The sequence below is a fragment of the Tauraco erythrolophus genome, chromosome 2 (genome assembly GCF_009769465.1).
Source record: "Tauraco erythrolophus isolate bTauEry1 chromosome 2, bTauEry1.pri, whole genome shotgun sequence".
Classification (NCBI taxonomy): Eukaryota; Metazoa; Chordata; class Aves; order Musophagiformes; family Musophagidae; genus Tauraco; species Tauraco erythrolophus.
Window position 1 is genome coordinate 122,013,687 of NC_141466.1, and position 15,858 is coordinate 122,029,544.

General features: G+C 40.0%; 1 protein-coding gene across 3 annotated transcripts in view; it reads right to left on the bottom strand.

Annotated features, from left to right (window-relative positions):
* VPS54 (VPS54 subunit of GARP complex) overlaps window positions 1-15,858 on the bottom strand; it is a 51,996-nt gene that overhangs the window by 14,264 nt on the left and 21,874 nt on the right. For all 3 annotated transcript variants that reach the window (XM_086631853.1, XM_086631852.1, XM_086631856.1), the window contains exons 8-16: window positions 12,594-12,720; window positions 11,412-11,519; window positions 8,158-8,213; window positions 6,170-6,266; window positions 5,353-5,690; window positions 3,313-3,442; window positions 2,674-2,855; window positions 1,742-1,854; window positions 367-430 (exon numbers count right to left, since the gene is read on the bottom strand). In XM_086631853.1, coding sequence (XP_086487979.1) covers window positions 367-430; window positions 1,742-1,854; window positions 2,674-2,855; window positions 3,313-3,442; window positions 5,353-5,690; window positions 6,170-6,266; window positions 8,158-8,213; window positions 11,412-11,519; window positions 12,594-12,720 — 1,215 coding nt within the window. The remainder of the gene's footprint in view (window positions 1-366; window positions 431-1,741; window positions 1,855-2,673; window positions 2,856-3,312; window positions 3,443-5,352; window positions 5,691-6,169; window positions 6,267-8,157; window positions 8,214-11,411; window positions 11,520-12,593; window positions 12,721-15,858) is intronic.

Genomic DNA, 15,858 nt, shown 5'->3' on the forward strand with positions numbered 1-15,858 from the left:
AGCAATCATTTAGTAGTGGACTCATGTATTTTGCCAGAGATAACCTATATTGCAAGAAATAACAACAGTGTACTATGAAGACAAACTTGTATTTTCGTGACAAAATGTTTTTCATGAAATTATTAGAAAAAAATATATTCAAACAAAACTATAAATTTCAGTCATTCAGAGAAGAAACAGCTTTTTAATGTGCAGAAGAGCTTGCAACATTTTGTAACTGTTTGGGAACTAAAGAAAAACTAGTCTGTAGAAGGAGAGAGGTTCTTTTATTTAAATAAGACTCCTAAAGCTGTTAGTATTCATCACAGTTCTACTCAAAAGTTCTTGCCAACTAACCCACTGCTAAGAGAAAAGAGTGCATCTTACCCAACTGTTGCATATTTTTGTCCTTCAACAATAAGGAATTCAGTTGGCTTTCTTTCTTCAGTAGCTAGACATTTTAGCAAGAAAGGAAAAGGGATGAGTTGAACTAAAAACAAGCACCAAAAAATGCTGTTTTCTGTAACTTTAGTGTTCACTTGCTAAGGCTTGAAAACCACAACCAATCTTTGGAGCAAGGCTCTCTTTTACAATATTTATTATATAGTTGGTTACCCATCACAATTATAACGACCTGTAAAGTTGCTTTATTATCTGTTGGGGTTTTAGATCAAAAATCCCCCAAAGTCCCACAGCCATTATAGACTTAGGAACTTGAAATACAACAGGTTACAAATAGAAGAAAAGCGGAAAAAGTCACTAGGTTTTCTACTACACATTCTTAAATGATTTGCTGTGTATATTAATATTATGGCTTCAAACCACTTCTTCCTCAGGCTCCAGAGCAGAAGCTCTTACTGATGCAGTTTTTCATGCCACCAGTTTCCTGTCCTCTTGAAGGAAGCTGCAAGAGCTTATTTTAAGAGCAATGGTCGATGAGTGTATTTTGGTGTTGTGTTCCATAATTGGAGCGATTATTGCCTAATACACTCTCTGTCTCTGCTACATTCCGTTTGGGAGGTTGGAGTTTCTCCACCATGACATTATTGTACTTTCCTCCTACTTGTCTGTTGCCATTTTCTTTCCCCTCTATGCATGATTTCTTCCTGTTCTAGCCATTCACGCACACATTCATCACTGCAGCATTGGATGAGAATCCTCACAAGGTAAGAACGCATTACTCATTCCCATTTTACACACGGGGAAATAGAGCACGAGGAGAAAAAAGTGACTTGTCTGAGGTCAAATGAGGTTTCTGTGGCAAGGTAAATAATTGAAAGTACATGAGTTTTCGCTTCCAGGAGCAGCCACATAGCGTGCTGCCTTTCATGTGAACAACTGGCAGATGAAGTCGTGGGAAGGAGCAAGCTTTGTTTAACACAAGGAGGGCTGAGCACACACATGCTCCTCGGTCCCTCGCAACACTCAAGTGGTACGTTCTGAGGAAATACTAAACTTGTGCAGAGACTGTAAGCCTCTGCACTGGGAATACTTGTATAACAAGTGTAGCTCCTTGCCCTGTGCAAACACTTCAATGGATTTTCAAAAAAATAAATAAACAATCTTTTAAGGTCAGCACAAGAAGTGTCAACATCGGTACAGACAAAAGGAAAGGAAAAAAGGTATCAACTTCCTTCTGATCTCTCCACAAAATGGTGAGCAAAGAGAGATCAAGAGTGACATCAGAATATGTCCATCAACATTCAATAGCAGCATTTGCTGATAATAAACTCAGTTAACAGTAGGACTGCAAGACACACACCTGCTGTTTTTTTTTCAGGTAGAGAAATTCTGCCATCTGACACTGAATCGACAAGATCTTGAAACTCGGCAGGAACTTCAGCTTGCTTCCAGCGCTCGTTGTCCAAAAGTAGGCTAGTTATAAACACAAAAGACAGGAGGCTGAGAAAATGAAATGCCTTGTCTTAACGCTTCTCCTGCCTGTAACAGCGTAGAATCAAAAATACAGTACTTTGAAAAAAGCCAGTGGCCCAAAATGTTATGTTATTCATCTTCATTAGAAAGAGGTGCCCAACAATGGGCAGAAGTAAAACAGAAAAGTCAGCCTAGAGATCTCACAATTTGTTCATTCAATCTATCATAAGGGACAAAAGACTACACTAGGCAATAAAGATCCTTATGAGATCACTGCCACTGAAGTAATGTGTGAATACTGGAATTTTAAGAGCTTTCAATGGATGAGAGCAAAAAGACTTGATGTATGTTACAGGGAAGGCTGTTCCCCAAGTTTGTTTGTTGTTTTTTTCCTTTTTTTTTTTTTAAAAAAAAAATTGTTGTTTTTGTTGGAGGTTTTTTGGGCTTGGGGTTGTTTGGGTTTTGGTTTTTGTTTTGTTTGTTTGTTTGTTCTAAAAACAGTTGGGAGTGAATTATCCTGAAGTTACTTAACTCCTGAGACAGAGCAATACAATACCAGTCTTCAGTCCTTCTTGTAGCTATTACTGTCCTTATTTGTCATCTAAATAAGAACAATTGAGTTTGAAGAAAATAAGTTATGAAAACTGTAAAAGTCTAAACCAATTGAAAATAATTGGGTTTTAATATAGTTTTTTGACCCCCTGCTCTTAAGTACAACTCAATTACTAGTGTTCTAGGCAACGAAAGATTGTGTTTGCCTGGCACATGATTGATAAAATTACCCATGTAAGAACACAAAGATCTTCTACCCAGAGATACCTTAGTTTCGTCTTCCTCTCCTCATGGAATCTATTCACAAATCTATTGGCTTGACTCTGAAGTGCTCCGCGCAAGGACATACTTTTCCTGCCGCAGATCTGCTCGGTATCCAAGATAAAGCCTTCCATCAAGCGAGAAAGAGCAACAAATTCGTTGGAATTCAGCTTCTCTAGGAAGCCATCCTATATGCAAAGAAAACCATTGTGAGGAGACACAACACCACAAAAACTCAGAAATATAAAGAAACAACTATTCAGCATGTCTGAGGGCTACTAGTATTTTAAAAGGCACATTATTTAATCCTACATAGGACAGAGAAGGCAGATTGCAGTGCAAGCAGCTATCTTGTCATAAATAGGCATTCTCTGCATGAAGCTTCAAAGACAGCAAGTCAGAATATTAAAAAGGGGAGAAAAAAAAAAAGTAGCAGAAACCAACATTGCCTTCCAATGACATGGTATGTTAATGCTTGTGGTGCCCTGGGCATTAATTAACATCAAGCGCCTGTGGCAGCAGGAACAGTTACTTAATTTCAATGGAGAATGCCATTTCAGAACTCCCACTTGTTAAACCAGTAACTCGGGAGTAAATTCTCATTAGGGATGAGACACCACCAGCAGCCCGATCCAAGCTCCTTACCTTCGCTCTTGCCATGAGGAACTTGACTGAACGATCATGGCAGATATCAGAGGCATTATAAAGCAACTCTTGAATATTGTTTGCCAGCCTGACCAGTTCCAGGTCAGTCAGCTTCATGTCATCACTGATCCTACAAACGACAGAACCAGTTGATTGAGCATCAATTTATTAAAAAAAAAGTATTTCTGCTCACAGGTTGAAGGAGGAAAGAGCCTTGCAGCAACTGTCAAATGTAGACAGTCAGTTAATCACCAAAGTCACTTTGTACAGGTGGGATCTTCTAAGCTGCTGTCAATGTCATGTCAGGAAATGCACAACTGCATATCCTTATATTTTGTTTTAAATCCACATCTAATTGTTATTAACTGTCTAAGAGAAAACACATTATAGCCATTACTAATCCAATAAATATTAACATTTACTGAGGCAAAATTTACCCAGCTCCTGTAACACTTGAGCATCGTAAGTCCATGACAGATAAAGCCCATTGTTTTTCTTTCAAAGCAAGTGTAAGGCCTAAAACAGACACTCTGCACTCCCCACCACCTTTAATCTATAGGCTGTCATTCTACTAGCTCTTTACACTTCAGGTTCCTAAGTTGGCACTCTTTAAAAAACCTTTTGTGATTTGTCTACTGTTTTGAGGCTGGCCCGTAGCACAGCTCTGCCACTCACGTAATTAGTTAAGATAACAACTTTTTGCTCCAGCGTGGCTGCTCAAGGGACTGACGGTATCAGAGGAGAGAGAAAACACAGGATGCTACAGAGCAGCAACTGGGCTAATGTCATGACTGTGTAATTTTATTAGCCTGCTCCAAACAAAGAGCAGAGGTGCAAAGAAAACCAGAAGAGGGATGGAGTAAGTTCATTCCAGAACAAAATTATGCAACCAGCCTCAGAAACAACTTTATTGCTCAAGAGCTCTAGCTGGGTGCTATATTTTTAGCTAACTTGGCAAAGTGCTCCAGACCAGTTCAGATCCAACCCCCTTCTCCTTCCCTGCTCCTCACTGTAACCCTGGACTCTTCTTCACATTGCATTTCTCTTCCAGCGTACGACAGATGTTTGGACATACAGAGGTCTGAATTTGTTTTATGCACGTTTTATGCATACTTATTTTAAATCTACCTCCTTCAGCCAGCATTGTGATTCAAGGGGAAGGTCTCTATAGAAACTGACAGTTGCCTAAACACACAAGCATAGACATTTGAGTATTAATCAGCTAGAGCGAGCAGGCCACTTGCCATCTTCCATCTTTAGCAGGGTAACAAGTGCTATTTCAATTTTGCTTCATAGAACCCTGTATCCCAGACACACTGGCTTTTGAAGTGGCTTGTGCTCAAGTCCCATACATGCCCTGCCTGGTTCTTTTAAAAGGCAGCTCTGATTCCCAGCCATAAATAAGGTATGCATAAAAGGTTGCCAAAAAAGTTACAACTCTGGAGTCCGGAGCACGACAGGGCAGCACTGCCTGTGTTACCAAAGCACTGAGATGGTTTAATTTAACTGTGCAAGTCTAATACTTGACAACGAACACCAGATTTTTCTCTGGAATTTATCAAGGTGTATTCCATGAAGCCAGCTTATAAAAAAACCCAAACAACACAAAGGAAAAAATAGCCATAGGGAACATGGATAGGGAACAGGACAGGAGAAGCCTGCCTGCTAAAGCCATGACAATCAATCTTGTCTTTCGTGTAGGCTAGACTTGCATCTCTCCTGCTCCCTACGGAAGAGGGCTCCCCAGCAGGACAGATGGAGAAGGGGCCCTTTTCTGTAAGAAGTGACATATTCAGTACCCCTACTGCTACACACCAGAGTGAAAGCACGGCAAATAAATGAGACAAAGGTGAGCTGAGGACAGCACAGTCTGATGGCAGTCTCTAGGGGCGATGGTGAAGAGTCGTTCCACTTCACTTACCTAGAAAAGCACATTCCTCCCAAGTAATTTTTGTCCTGTACCATTGGAAACAACCGCCTTCACCTAACACCCTGTTTCTGACAGGTTGCAAAGCAGAGGCAGGCAGCACGTTTACTTACATCATCTCCACTCCCCCTGGAGTAACAGAAGATGACGTTTGCTCTTTGCTGGATGAGGAATCAGTAGTACACTCCGGTTCGGAGACCGAATCGCTGCTACAGGGCTCGCTATTTGGGGAAGTGTTTCTGTGAGAGGTAGTGTCAGCTGCTACGGGTGGGAGGTCCCCTTCGCTGAACGCATCGCTGATAAACATGCCTTCATGAGTCAGGTAAGCCACTTCCGTGTCCACCGTGCTGTCTTTAGCAGAGTTCTTTTGCAAGGTGTCCTCCAGGTCTCTGGTTTTTTGGTTCTTGTCTAGAACCAAGAAAACCACGCTACGGATAGTATTTAACGTTGCCTAGAATCAAATATAACTTTTATTACAAAAAAACCCACAAAACCTTGTGCCACAAGCTTGTGCTTGAAAGAGATTTCCTTTTACCCACAAAAATAAAATTCTGGCTTTATTTTCTACTGTGTAATTAGCATTCGGAGGCCGACTCATCTGTCTTTGACAGTAACTGATATCAGATGTTTCCGAGAATGGTGAAAGAAACCTCATTTGGAGCAATCTAACACATACAAAAGTTCTGTCCTAATCCCTAGCAGCCTGAAACGGATGTAATCACGCAACAAGAGGTATTATCTCCTTCCCACTGCTCTCTTTGTTAGCACTAATCATTTTTGCCCTGGATGCTGATATTCACATATCCTTCTTTCAATCAAGAGTTTGAAATCTATAAGCAAAATCAACACCTTAAGACTTCAAATGGAAAGTAACTTCATTCCATTTCACGTCACATTTTACGTGACGCTCTTGGTAGATGAATGTCTTACCTTTATTCTCTTGAGGAAGATGGTAAACTTAGAAAAAATATTCTTCAGTAAATCAAACCACTGAGGAAAATTCATCATCCTCATCTGGTCTGCAAGCCTAAAAAAAGAGCAGTATTCAGTAAACAGCAAATGTTTACTGGCCATGATGCCTACAAGCACATAAAGAAAAAAAAAAACGTTTTAAATGGAATTCTAAGTTCCATGAGGAATTACACACTGTGTAGACTTCTATCTGGCAGAAAAACAGACATCACCTGAACAACAGTCATGATCAACACCATGTATGCAAGTGGAATGGGGAAGGAGATATATAAAAATAGATCCTACCAAAAAAATGAAAGCCTCACATTTACCATTTAGTTTTATCCAGGGCACAATGCTCTTTTCCTCTTATCCCCAAGGTAAGTATGTGTTACCAACAAGCGAGGGGGGTTAGTAAGATTTTTCAGAAATCATGTCGGGGGGAAAAAAGAAATTACCAAAAAAATTACATAAAAATATTTTGCAAGCGTTACAAAAGCCATGTTATTAAGCCTATTCTCTTGCATTGCAATGAGACCACTTCTGCTATTAAAGTGCAAGTCAGCTGTTCGTAGCAAAGGGCAGAAAAGCCACTGACAGAACAAAAGTTAAACTCTATAATACACAGATAGGACTCAACTGCAGAATAGTAAACATTGGAGAACGGTGACCAATCATCCAATGTTTAAAAATGACCCTGTGCCCAGTCTTTTCCCAATCTGGGTACAAATCCCATGCAGATTCTGCCACTCACTTGGCTTTATCAGCTGGTCTGGTTTTATTATTTTGGGGTAAACTTTTCCTGAGCCAAATTAATTGTAGAGCTACAGAAAAACAGAATCTGGCACGGGCCTCTGGAGCTGGGATCTCTGCAAGTGCCTTGTCCAACCCCTGCTCAACGCAGATCCAACAAGACTACGTTACTCTGGGCCTTGCCCAGTCAAGGCTTGACTACATCCCAGGACACAGACACCACAGCCTCTCTGGGCCCCTGTTCCAGTGTTTGACCATCCTCATAGGGAACGCGTTTTTCCTAAGATACAACTAACATTTCTCATCTTCCAACCTTTTGCCCATTGCCTCTCATATTTCACCTGCACACGGCTGAGAGGAGCCTGGCTCTGTCTACAGCTTTGCTATAACCCTCCCATGGAGTAGCTGTGGGCAGTTCTCCCCCGAGTTTTCCGCTCCTCAGGCTGGAGGGGGACTCAGCTTCCTTGGTTGCTCCTGCTACGCTCCATGCTTCAGCCCCCAACCAGTCCAGTGGCTTCCCCTGGATCTCCATGTCTTGTTCCTTGACCTGCTGGCTATACTACCATGGCCCAGGCTGCGGTTGCAAGAAAAGACACGCTGATGGTCCACGGCCAACCTGTTCTCCGTCACGACCCCCAGGTCCTGCCCTGTAAAGCCGCTCTGAAGTCAGCCAGCTCCTGCCTCTCCTGTTGAAAGGAGTTGCTCCCTCCTAGGCATAGGACGTGAAATTTGCCTTTGCTGGGCGTTGTGAGGCTCCTGACAGATGATTGCTACGGCTGAAGCTGTCCAGGCTCCTCTCTGGATAGCTCCTGTTCTCATCCATGTGGGGTGTACTGAAACTACCGACGTGTTTTGATACAAAATCCCACATTATGACAACAGGCAATGCTTTCAAGTAGTTCAGAGATACAGAAAACACTACATACTACTAAATACAGAAGTTTATGCTTCATGCAAATGAGATGCACAGAATTTCAGTATTTATTTTAAAGGTAAGTTTAATTTAAGCTAACATTAGAATCTAAACAAGAAGAGGAATATACAATATTCTCACAGAGGCAGACAGAAGCAGAGACTTAAGGTAAAACAGAAGGATAATCCTTAATTATAGGGAAATTTAAGCAAAGATTAGAATGGTAAATTTATCTATGCTAAAAACCATCCATCTCCTATCCCCACCCACCACCAAAAAAAAAATCTGGCTGTATACTTACTTAACAACCACTTCTGTATCTATTTCTTCTATCTGCGATACCGTATTAACCACACACTGTCAAATTTAAAGGGGAAAAAACAAAACAAAAAAAGATCTTAGCTTCCTTCTAACTGCTGCTGACTTTCATAAAACACACAATAATCCTCAAGTTAAATAAGAAAAAGTAAAACAAAGGAAAGACACATTTGTATCATTTAACAACTTGTTTCTCTAAAAACCAAACAAACAAAAAACCCGAAGAAACTCCCAAAACCATCCCCCCCCAAACATCTGTTTGCAAAATACAGATGATCAAAACATTCCCAGCTGTGTGCTAAGCTCTGGAGGACACAGTGGCTCCATCCCAAAGAGACCTGCTTTTCTGAGCATGGATGCTAAGCATCATTTCAAAAACATCTCTCAGGTCAGGAACTTAAGAATAGAAGCCGTGTTCTGTGACATATTCCAAAGTGACTGACTTTGGAAAATGTTGGTTGACATCCTTTTCAGCTTTAAATATAGGACTTGGAAACCAACTTAAACTGGAAGGAACAGCACCAGGGAAGCGTGGAAGCACACACCTACAGTCCTGTGCTTTCAACTGGTAAGGCAGACCCAGTTTCAACTGCTCTCCTGGCAGACATGGTATTTGCTGTCTTCTCTGTCCTCTTCGCTTCCCAGGCACCGCCTGCCTCTGTCCCTAGATTCCTCCCCATCTTTATTGCTATGCTGTGGCCTTTCCTCAAAGGACATTTGCTTTTCAACCTGTACACACAAAACTGGCCAGTTTCTTTGAGTCTCCAGAACAATCAATTTTAATTCCAAACATATCTATTGTTTTATGGTAATTCGTTCGCTGATCTCTTTTCACATTACTTGTAAGTCCTAGGTACAAATCAACTCCATTTAGACCGAATTAGGGGTTTTCTCTCAAAATGTCAATTAATAACTTGATCAATTGAGTCAGTAGCGTATGAGCTCATCTTGCCTTTAAGTGAATATGCACAATCCAAACGGTGATGGATGGCTGCTGTCTCAAACTACATGGATTTTACCTGTGTTTTGAGTAACAGTGGTCAGTACAGAAGCTTCTTAAAAAGCAGACCTTGCTCTTGAACTATGCAGTGTGTTCAGTGCTTACACACCTCCGCTTTCACCTGCCTGGCAATAAAGAGCTACTGAAGTACTGACCAAAACAGCCCAGCAATGCATTGGAACAAGAAGCACATTTGAGATGTGGGAAGGAAACCGTTTCCTTTATTAAGGAAAAATATCTGAGAGTTGAGACAATAGGTCACAATGCAAACATGTAGCACAAACCACACAGAAATACTCCCATCCTTTTTTCCCTATTCAATAGAAACTTACATCGGAAGTTGACTAAACTTGCAGAGGTGACACCTGAAAAATCCAACATAAAGACAAATACTCCCAGCAGAATGGGAAAAGCACTTTATGATCAAGAATGAGCAGTAAAACAGGGAGCACTGCTTGCCTATTATCCAACTAAACAGAGAATTTAAAGGAAAAAATGTCTCCTTGTGACTGGTAACACAGGCAAGTGAAAAGCCAGTGGAGACTGATGAGCAGATCAACAGTTTTATACTGGTGTTATCCATTCACACTTTTTTTTTTTTTTGGGGGGGGAGCGGGGGTGGGGTTGGGGGAGTGGGAGGTGTTACACCTCAAGTGAAGGCCCAGAGCAGCTGCACACAGCTGTATGCTCTTGTTTTTCCAGGCTTAGAGTAATACAGCATGACTAGAAAGTAGTGCTCGCTTCCACTCTGCTGATCTTTCAAGGAGCAAGGAAACAACTCAGCCCAGCACCCATCACTTTCGGGGGGGAGAGAACAAGCAGCAAGGGGCAGGAGTCCTTAACATCATACAAATTGTAGCGGGGTCAAGTGAGGAAAGAGCTCACATCATCACCAAGTCCTCACAAGAAGTGGTGGTGCAGTTGCACACACTGTCTGTCTTCTAGTTCTGCCACAATGTTTACTGGCCACACCGGCCAGCGCCTAGGCTCGTCCTACACAACCAGATCGACAAAACCACGGGGCTACAATGTGAAGTGGACCTGGGGAGCCAACCTGGCTTAAACCAAAATCATCATCATGACGCTAATAATAATAATCCTCCTCCTCCAAACTTTTAAAAGCTGGGTTCCCAACACAGCTTTGGACAGCACGCTATCCTATGTAGACAGGAAACACTGTCTTCAACTGATGGTAAATCCACCACCTGACTATCTCGCAGCCTTTGAGACACAAATCAGAAGTGGCTCGTAACACATCAGAACACAACTCCTGAAATAATCACATATCCTTAGGGGAGAAAAAACACCCCTTACAAAATATTCTCACATATGCATGCAAACAAACAAGATGAGTAAAATTAAAAAGTACCAAACACACGCTCAAAGTTCAGTCTAAGTTTTTGTTTGCAAGCAAAAGCTATCATGTTACTGCCCAAACTATTTCGTGCATTTTTCCCCAATGAAGTCATCAGAACTTTATTCATTTGTTGGTTATAGCTGGTTTTATCTACAAAGATTTTTGGTTTGAAAAGACAGCTACAATCCTCTAAATGGCAAACTACCACATCAATGTAGACAAGGATTCGTTTTTTAAAAATATATTTTGTTTTTTTTTACAGGCAAGCACTTCTGCCTCCTTTACTTCACCTTGCTCTCTCAGAAAAAGGCAAGGATGTTTTCCAGCCTTTTATCATGTGCCTATGCTAGGTCTGTGCTAACATTCAGGGAAGCAATGTAGCATTTGTTGGGAATTTGATTATTTCAATTTCAATTGGCAAGTTTTTTGATTTACACCAAGAACTTGAGGGTTTTGTTTTTTAGAGGGTTGGGAGGGGCTTTTAGGCGTGTTTTAGTGGTTGGGGGTTTTTTTGGTTTGGTTGTTTGGTGTTTGTTTTTTTTTAAACATAGCGTATGACACAACTATACTATTCAGGAAAGCTGTGTGTTAAGGGAAGGGAAACAAAATAAGCTAAAATCAGGAGATTCAAAAACCCAGTAATTGCACAGAGAAAGCTGTGATCTGCTGTACTTATGCTACCTACTCCTTCCAGAAGGTCTTTTCTGCAAACAGACCTCTGTGCTTCAGGAAGTCCTTCATGTCTGCAAGCTCAGCTGCTCTAAATGAGAGACCATCAGCCACCAAAAAACTTCATCAGAGCTGTTCTTAACTACTTAAGTAAATAATTTGTAAGGGGTTGAGGCAACCTTGTCAGATACATTAGAAATGTTTAGCTTACCTGTTTAATTATGTTCTTTGCAGTAATAATCATTTCATTACCATATATTTCATAAAAATTTAGCTTTCTTTGTTTTAAAAGTCCAAATACTAGCGATACAAGTCTCTCCTATCAAGAAGAAAAAAGAAAATTAAAAAAAAAAACACACTAAAAAAAAAAATCAAGGTGAGGACAAGAAACAATTTCAAGAAATTGCACAGCAGTAAAAAAGTTCATGTATTAAACACATGGTGAACAGGATTTAGATCAGTTCAGCGCCTTGAGACTAATGCTGTACTTTAACTACACGAAGGTCCCTACAGCAATACCAGCTAAAGGAGTCACTTGTCACTTCCTCCCAGCCCCTCTCATGCCTGTTCCTTAGTTCTGCTCATCCAATTGTGCTTAAAAACATGGATGTTTCTAAAGACTAATGAGTTTCCTTACCCTGAGCAAGAATGACACTAAATACAATCGTGCCAGCACAAGTGAGAATCTATCACATGGCAGCACAGAGGTGGGAAGAAACCATAAGGGCAAAATGGGAACATTTAAGTGCTATGGCCATTCGTTATAGTTCGTTAAACTCAAGCATGAAACAAGACTAAACAGTTTAAATAGAGTCTAGAAATTACTGAAGAACAGTACAGGGAAAATCCAGAAAAATCTTTTCTGGCTAGAAAGCAATCACAATAGCTTAACCTTCAAAAGTTTATGATTTTCAAAGGAATGTGGAATATATACTGCAAACAAAGCGCGTACTCAGGGCAACTATACACTTGATAGAAACGCTCATAAACGCACAGGGAGACAGAATGAGAGCAACATGCAACTATCAGCTTTCACTGCAAAACTGCATTTTTACAGTCAAGTAGATATGACAGTCCACATTCGTTTACACATACACGTTGAGGTGATGAAGTGAACTCATTATACATTTAATCAGAAAATAAAAGAGAATTGATCATTTTGAAAAAATATAAAGTATGACTGGATTGCAGTTCCATGAGTTTAGTTACAATTATTCAATTTTATCCAGCACAAAAGAGGTGGGAGGACAGGGGGAACACGGGCTGGACAAGAAGAGAAATAGTATAAAATGATAATGTTGCTTAGGAACCTGAGTGAATTAGTTGGTGCTAATTAAGTATGTTAAACATGCAAACATATTCATCAGACAGCTTATTTCAAGAACAGACATACCTCTTCTAGAATTTGGCAATCATCTTCTAGGGGTCTATTTAAGTCATTGCGAGCATAAGTTGAAAACTCTGCAATCATCATTTTATCTATCAGCTTTTCCAGTTCACAAAGCTGTGAGCCAAGATGCCTAAGAAAAACAGCCACCGAGATATGAGCTACGTAATCAACCTGAAAACGAATCATTAGTTCACAGTTGAAGAAAACAACAACCCAGCAGGTAATTTCCATGCAATCAACGCTGGCTTAATGGGGGACTCAAATCTTTCACTTGTTAGAGCAGCTGAAACCATGCATTTTTCAGAGGCACCATCACCTTTCAACAAAACATATGGACTTGAATATTGATGGAGGGTAAAAATCGGATGTAGGGCTTTTTTTTCTTTCTTTTTAGATGGTGCTGAGTACCTTTTCTTCCCAACGAAGTGAACCAGAACCAAGAATACTCAGTGCTTGTCAGTATATAGGTGTTAAAAGAAGTAATACTTATTTGCTTGTCCAGTTCCTCAACTCATCAGTCCGGAAGTTTTTTCACTTCAAACATTTGAGCTTTTAATGTGGTCACAGATTTAATTCACATGACTGAGATACAGTAATAGCTTTACACGACAGGATGGCTTTCAGAGAATACAGAAGAGTTTTCAAATTTGCTGGTTTTATGCTACTCCAAAATAGAAATATTTTTTCCGTGTATTGCAGATTTTAAACCATATTTTGCAGATTGTTGGCATACAGAACCACAAGGGAACTTCTCAAATCGGAAAGGTCAAACCAGTCTTTAAAAGTTGTACAGCTAGAGAAACTTTTAGCAGAATAAAATTAAAAGTGGGAATTTCAGAGATGCCAAACACTCCAGGCTTTGCAACTTCCACCGACAGCTCTAATCACCAAATATCTGTAAAATTCAGACTGCTTTTGCTTTTTTTTAAAAAAAAAAAAAAAAATAGACACTTTGCCAATAAGAATTAAGAGCAGCTGCGATATTTTATATAAATCTGGATACAAAATGGGGAGGATGAACCCACATGGCTCACTAGTTTTAACTCAGCGCTGGTGTAGCTGGACGTTAGCCTGCGTAGAGCAGCAAAAACTCCCTGGTAGGAGCACTGCTGTATCAGTGCGAAGCCCACGGGATCCAGCCTTGCAACCCATGTAGAGCAAAGTCAGTGACAGGGTGTGAGGAAGCATCATGCCAGCGTAGCTTCTCCCTGCAGAAGTCCAGAAGCCTGAACTGAATTAATCTTGCTGGATCTGAGTTCAGCAGATTAATTTAATTTAATTTTAAGACAATCAGGAATGTGCCTGCTTTTGAAATTGTTGATCAAGAATTGTCTGGAATGGACAAAGTGGACACATTTCAAACACTTAATTTAAACAAAAATGGCCTCTAGAAAATCCAAGTCAGTTGCATCATGGACATTTCAAAACGAACCCAAAAGAAAAAAAATAAAGATTATTATTTGCAATGTAATGACTGGAGTTGCAAAACTTACTGTAGGACTAACACCCACAACACAAATGCTCCTTCTTAGGTAAGAATAAAGACGCTCTTCAGTAAATTATTTCTGTAATCGTGCTTGACTCCGTTGAAACGCAACGTAACCTACCCTCTCAAACCTCAGGTATGGAACTGTCCAACAAGAGTTCCCAGCACTTGCTGCCACCACTTCACCCGAGATGTTCTAGCCCCTAACAACAAAAATGCCCCTCCACCCTGAAACACACAGGAACAAGTCAAACTTTAATTCATACTCCAGTGCAATGCGCTGGCAATTACCTCTTAAGAGGTACCAGTCACGCATCAGGTCCTTTCAATGGCTGAATACTACAATTCTCTGATGTAAAATTATGAGTGCAGGGTAAAAATGCTTTTAAAATACCAATGAGAAATATTTTTCCAAGTACCTATGTTTTACTGTATAAAAAAAAAAAAAAGAGTATAAAAGTGTGGTTTGCCAGCATATCTGTGCAAAAAAAAAAAAAAAATGCTGTATCTCCATCACCCCAACAAGGACTCTGAAAACAACGTAAAAACTGGCAGTAGAGATTTGTAATTTCGTTAAAACATTAAATACCTTTTTTTTTGGCAAAATTAAAAAAGATGAACTTTAAAAGGTCAAAGAGCTCTACAATTTTAATTCTATCCTATAGTAGTAGCAAGCAATAATCACACAGTTACGACTGATACATGCAATCACTGGGGATATTAACCAAGACTAAAGACACCAATTTATTCCTTCACAGCACCACTAAGGTGCCTTCAGTTTTTGCTGTAAGTACAATTAAATTATATTTTTTCTATGTACAGGATAACAAGAATAGACTTTTTTTTTGTATATGGATGATCCCAGTAGTCTTCTTGCTGCTTTATATTGAATGATTCTGTGACATGACTCAATTTAAAGCTGTCTGTTCAAAAGCAAATTCTACAAGCTTTCATGCACAACACTGAAGCAACAAGTTTTAAAAATAAGATACAAATTATTTAGGGGAAAAAAAAAGAGATACTAATTATTTAGAAAAATGAGATACTGATTTAGAAGCTAATCGGATATTTAACTCACTTGACAATTGCAGCATTCTTGCTCAGAACAAAGCAATAGCATCCATTTGGTATGTCTTGGAAAAAGCGGAAACGTTTGTGTATGCCATCAATTTAGATTTATTTTAAGAAACACAACATTCTACTGAAAAGTTTTATCCAGATTTCTATCTCTCCATTGCACATTATTTCTCCAGACACGCTATACATACAGGCCACTGTGAGACTTGGGAACAACCATTCTGGGCTTCTCAACTGCACTTGCATCTCCAGGGCGGGTGATGAGTTAAGCTGCATTTAAATCACTTTTCTGAACTTTTAATATCCAAAGCAGAGGGGGCATTTCCCCCTCACATCACTATTTTTACTCTACCAAAGCAACCAACTAAGCATTGTTCATAGAAATTACTTGTTACAGACAAGGTGAACATTTACCTGCAAACATGATCCATATCTGAGTGTAATTTTAAAACAATAGTACGCTCTTGGGACATCAAGTGTACCAACCACAATGACAACAGAATTGCACTCTGCTGACGTAGCATGGAGCTTACTCAATTGCAAAACACAACTCATTGCCATTGATGTTGTCACAGGGTTGTAGAAGTGCACATACTATCATCAAGGTAAATACAAACGTGACTCAGTCAAGGGCTCTGCACCATAATCAAATGGTTGAGAGTAGGAACAGTGAAGAGGAAAGAAACCACACTGAGGTGTCTGAAG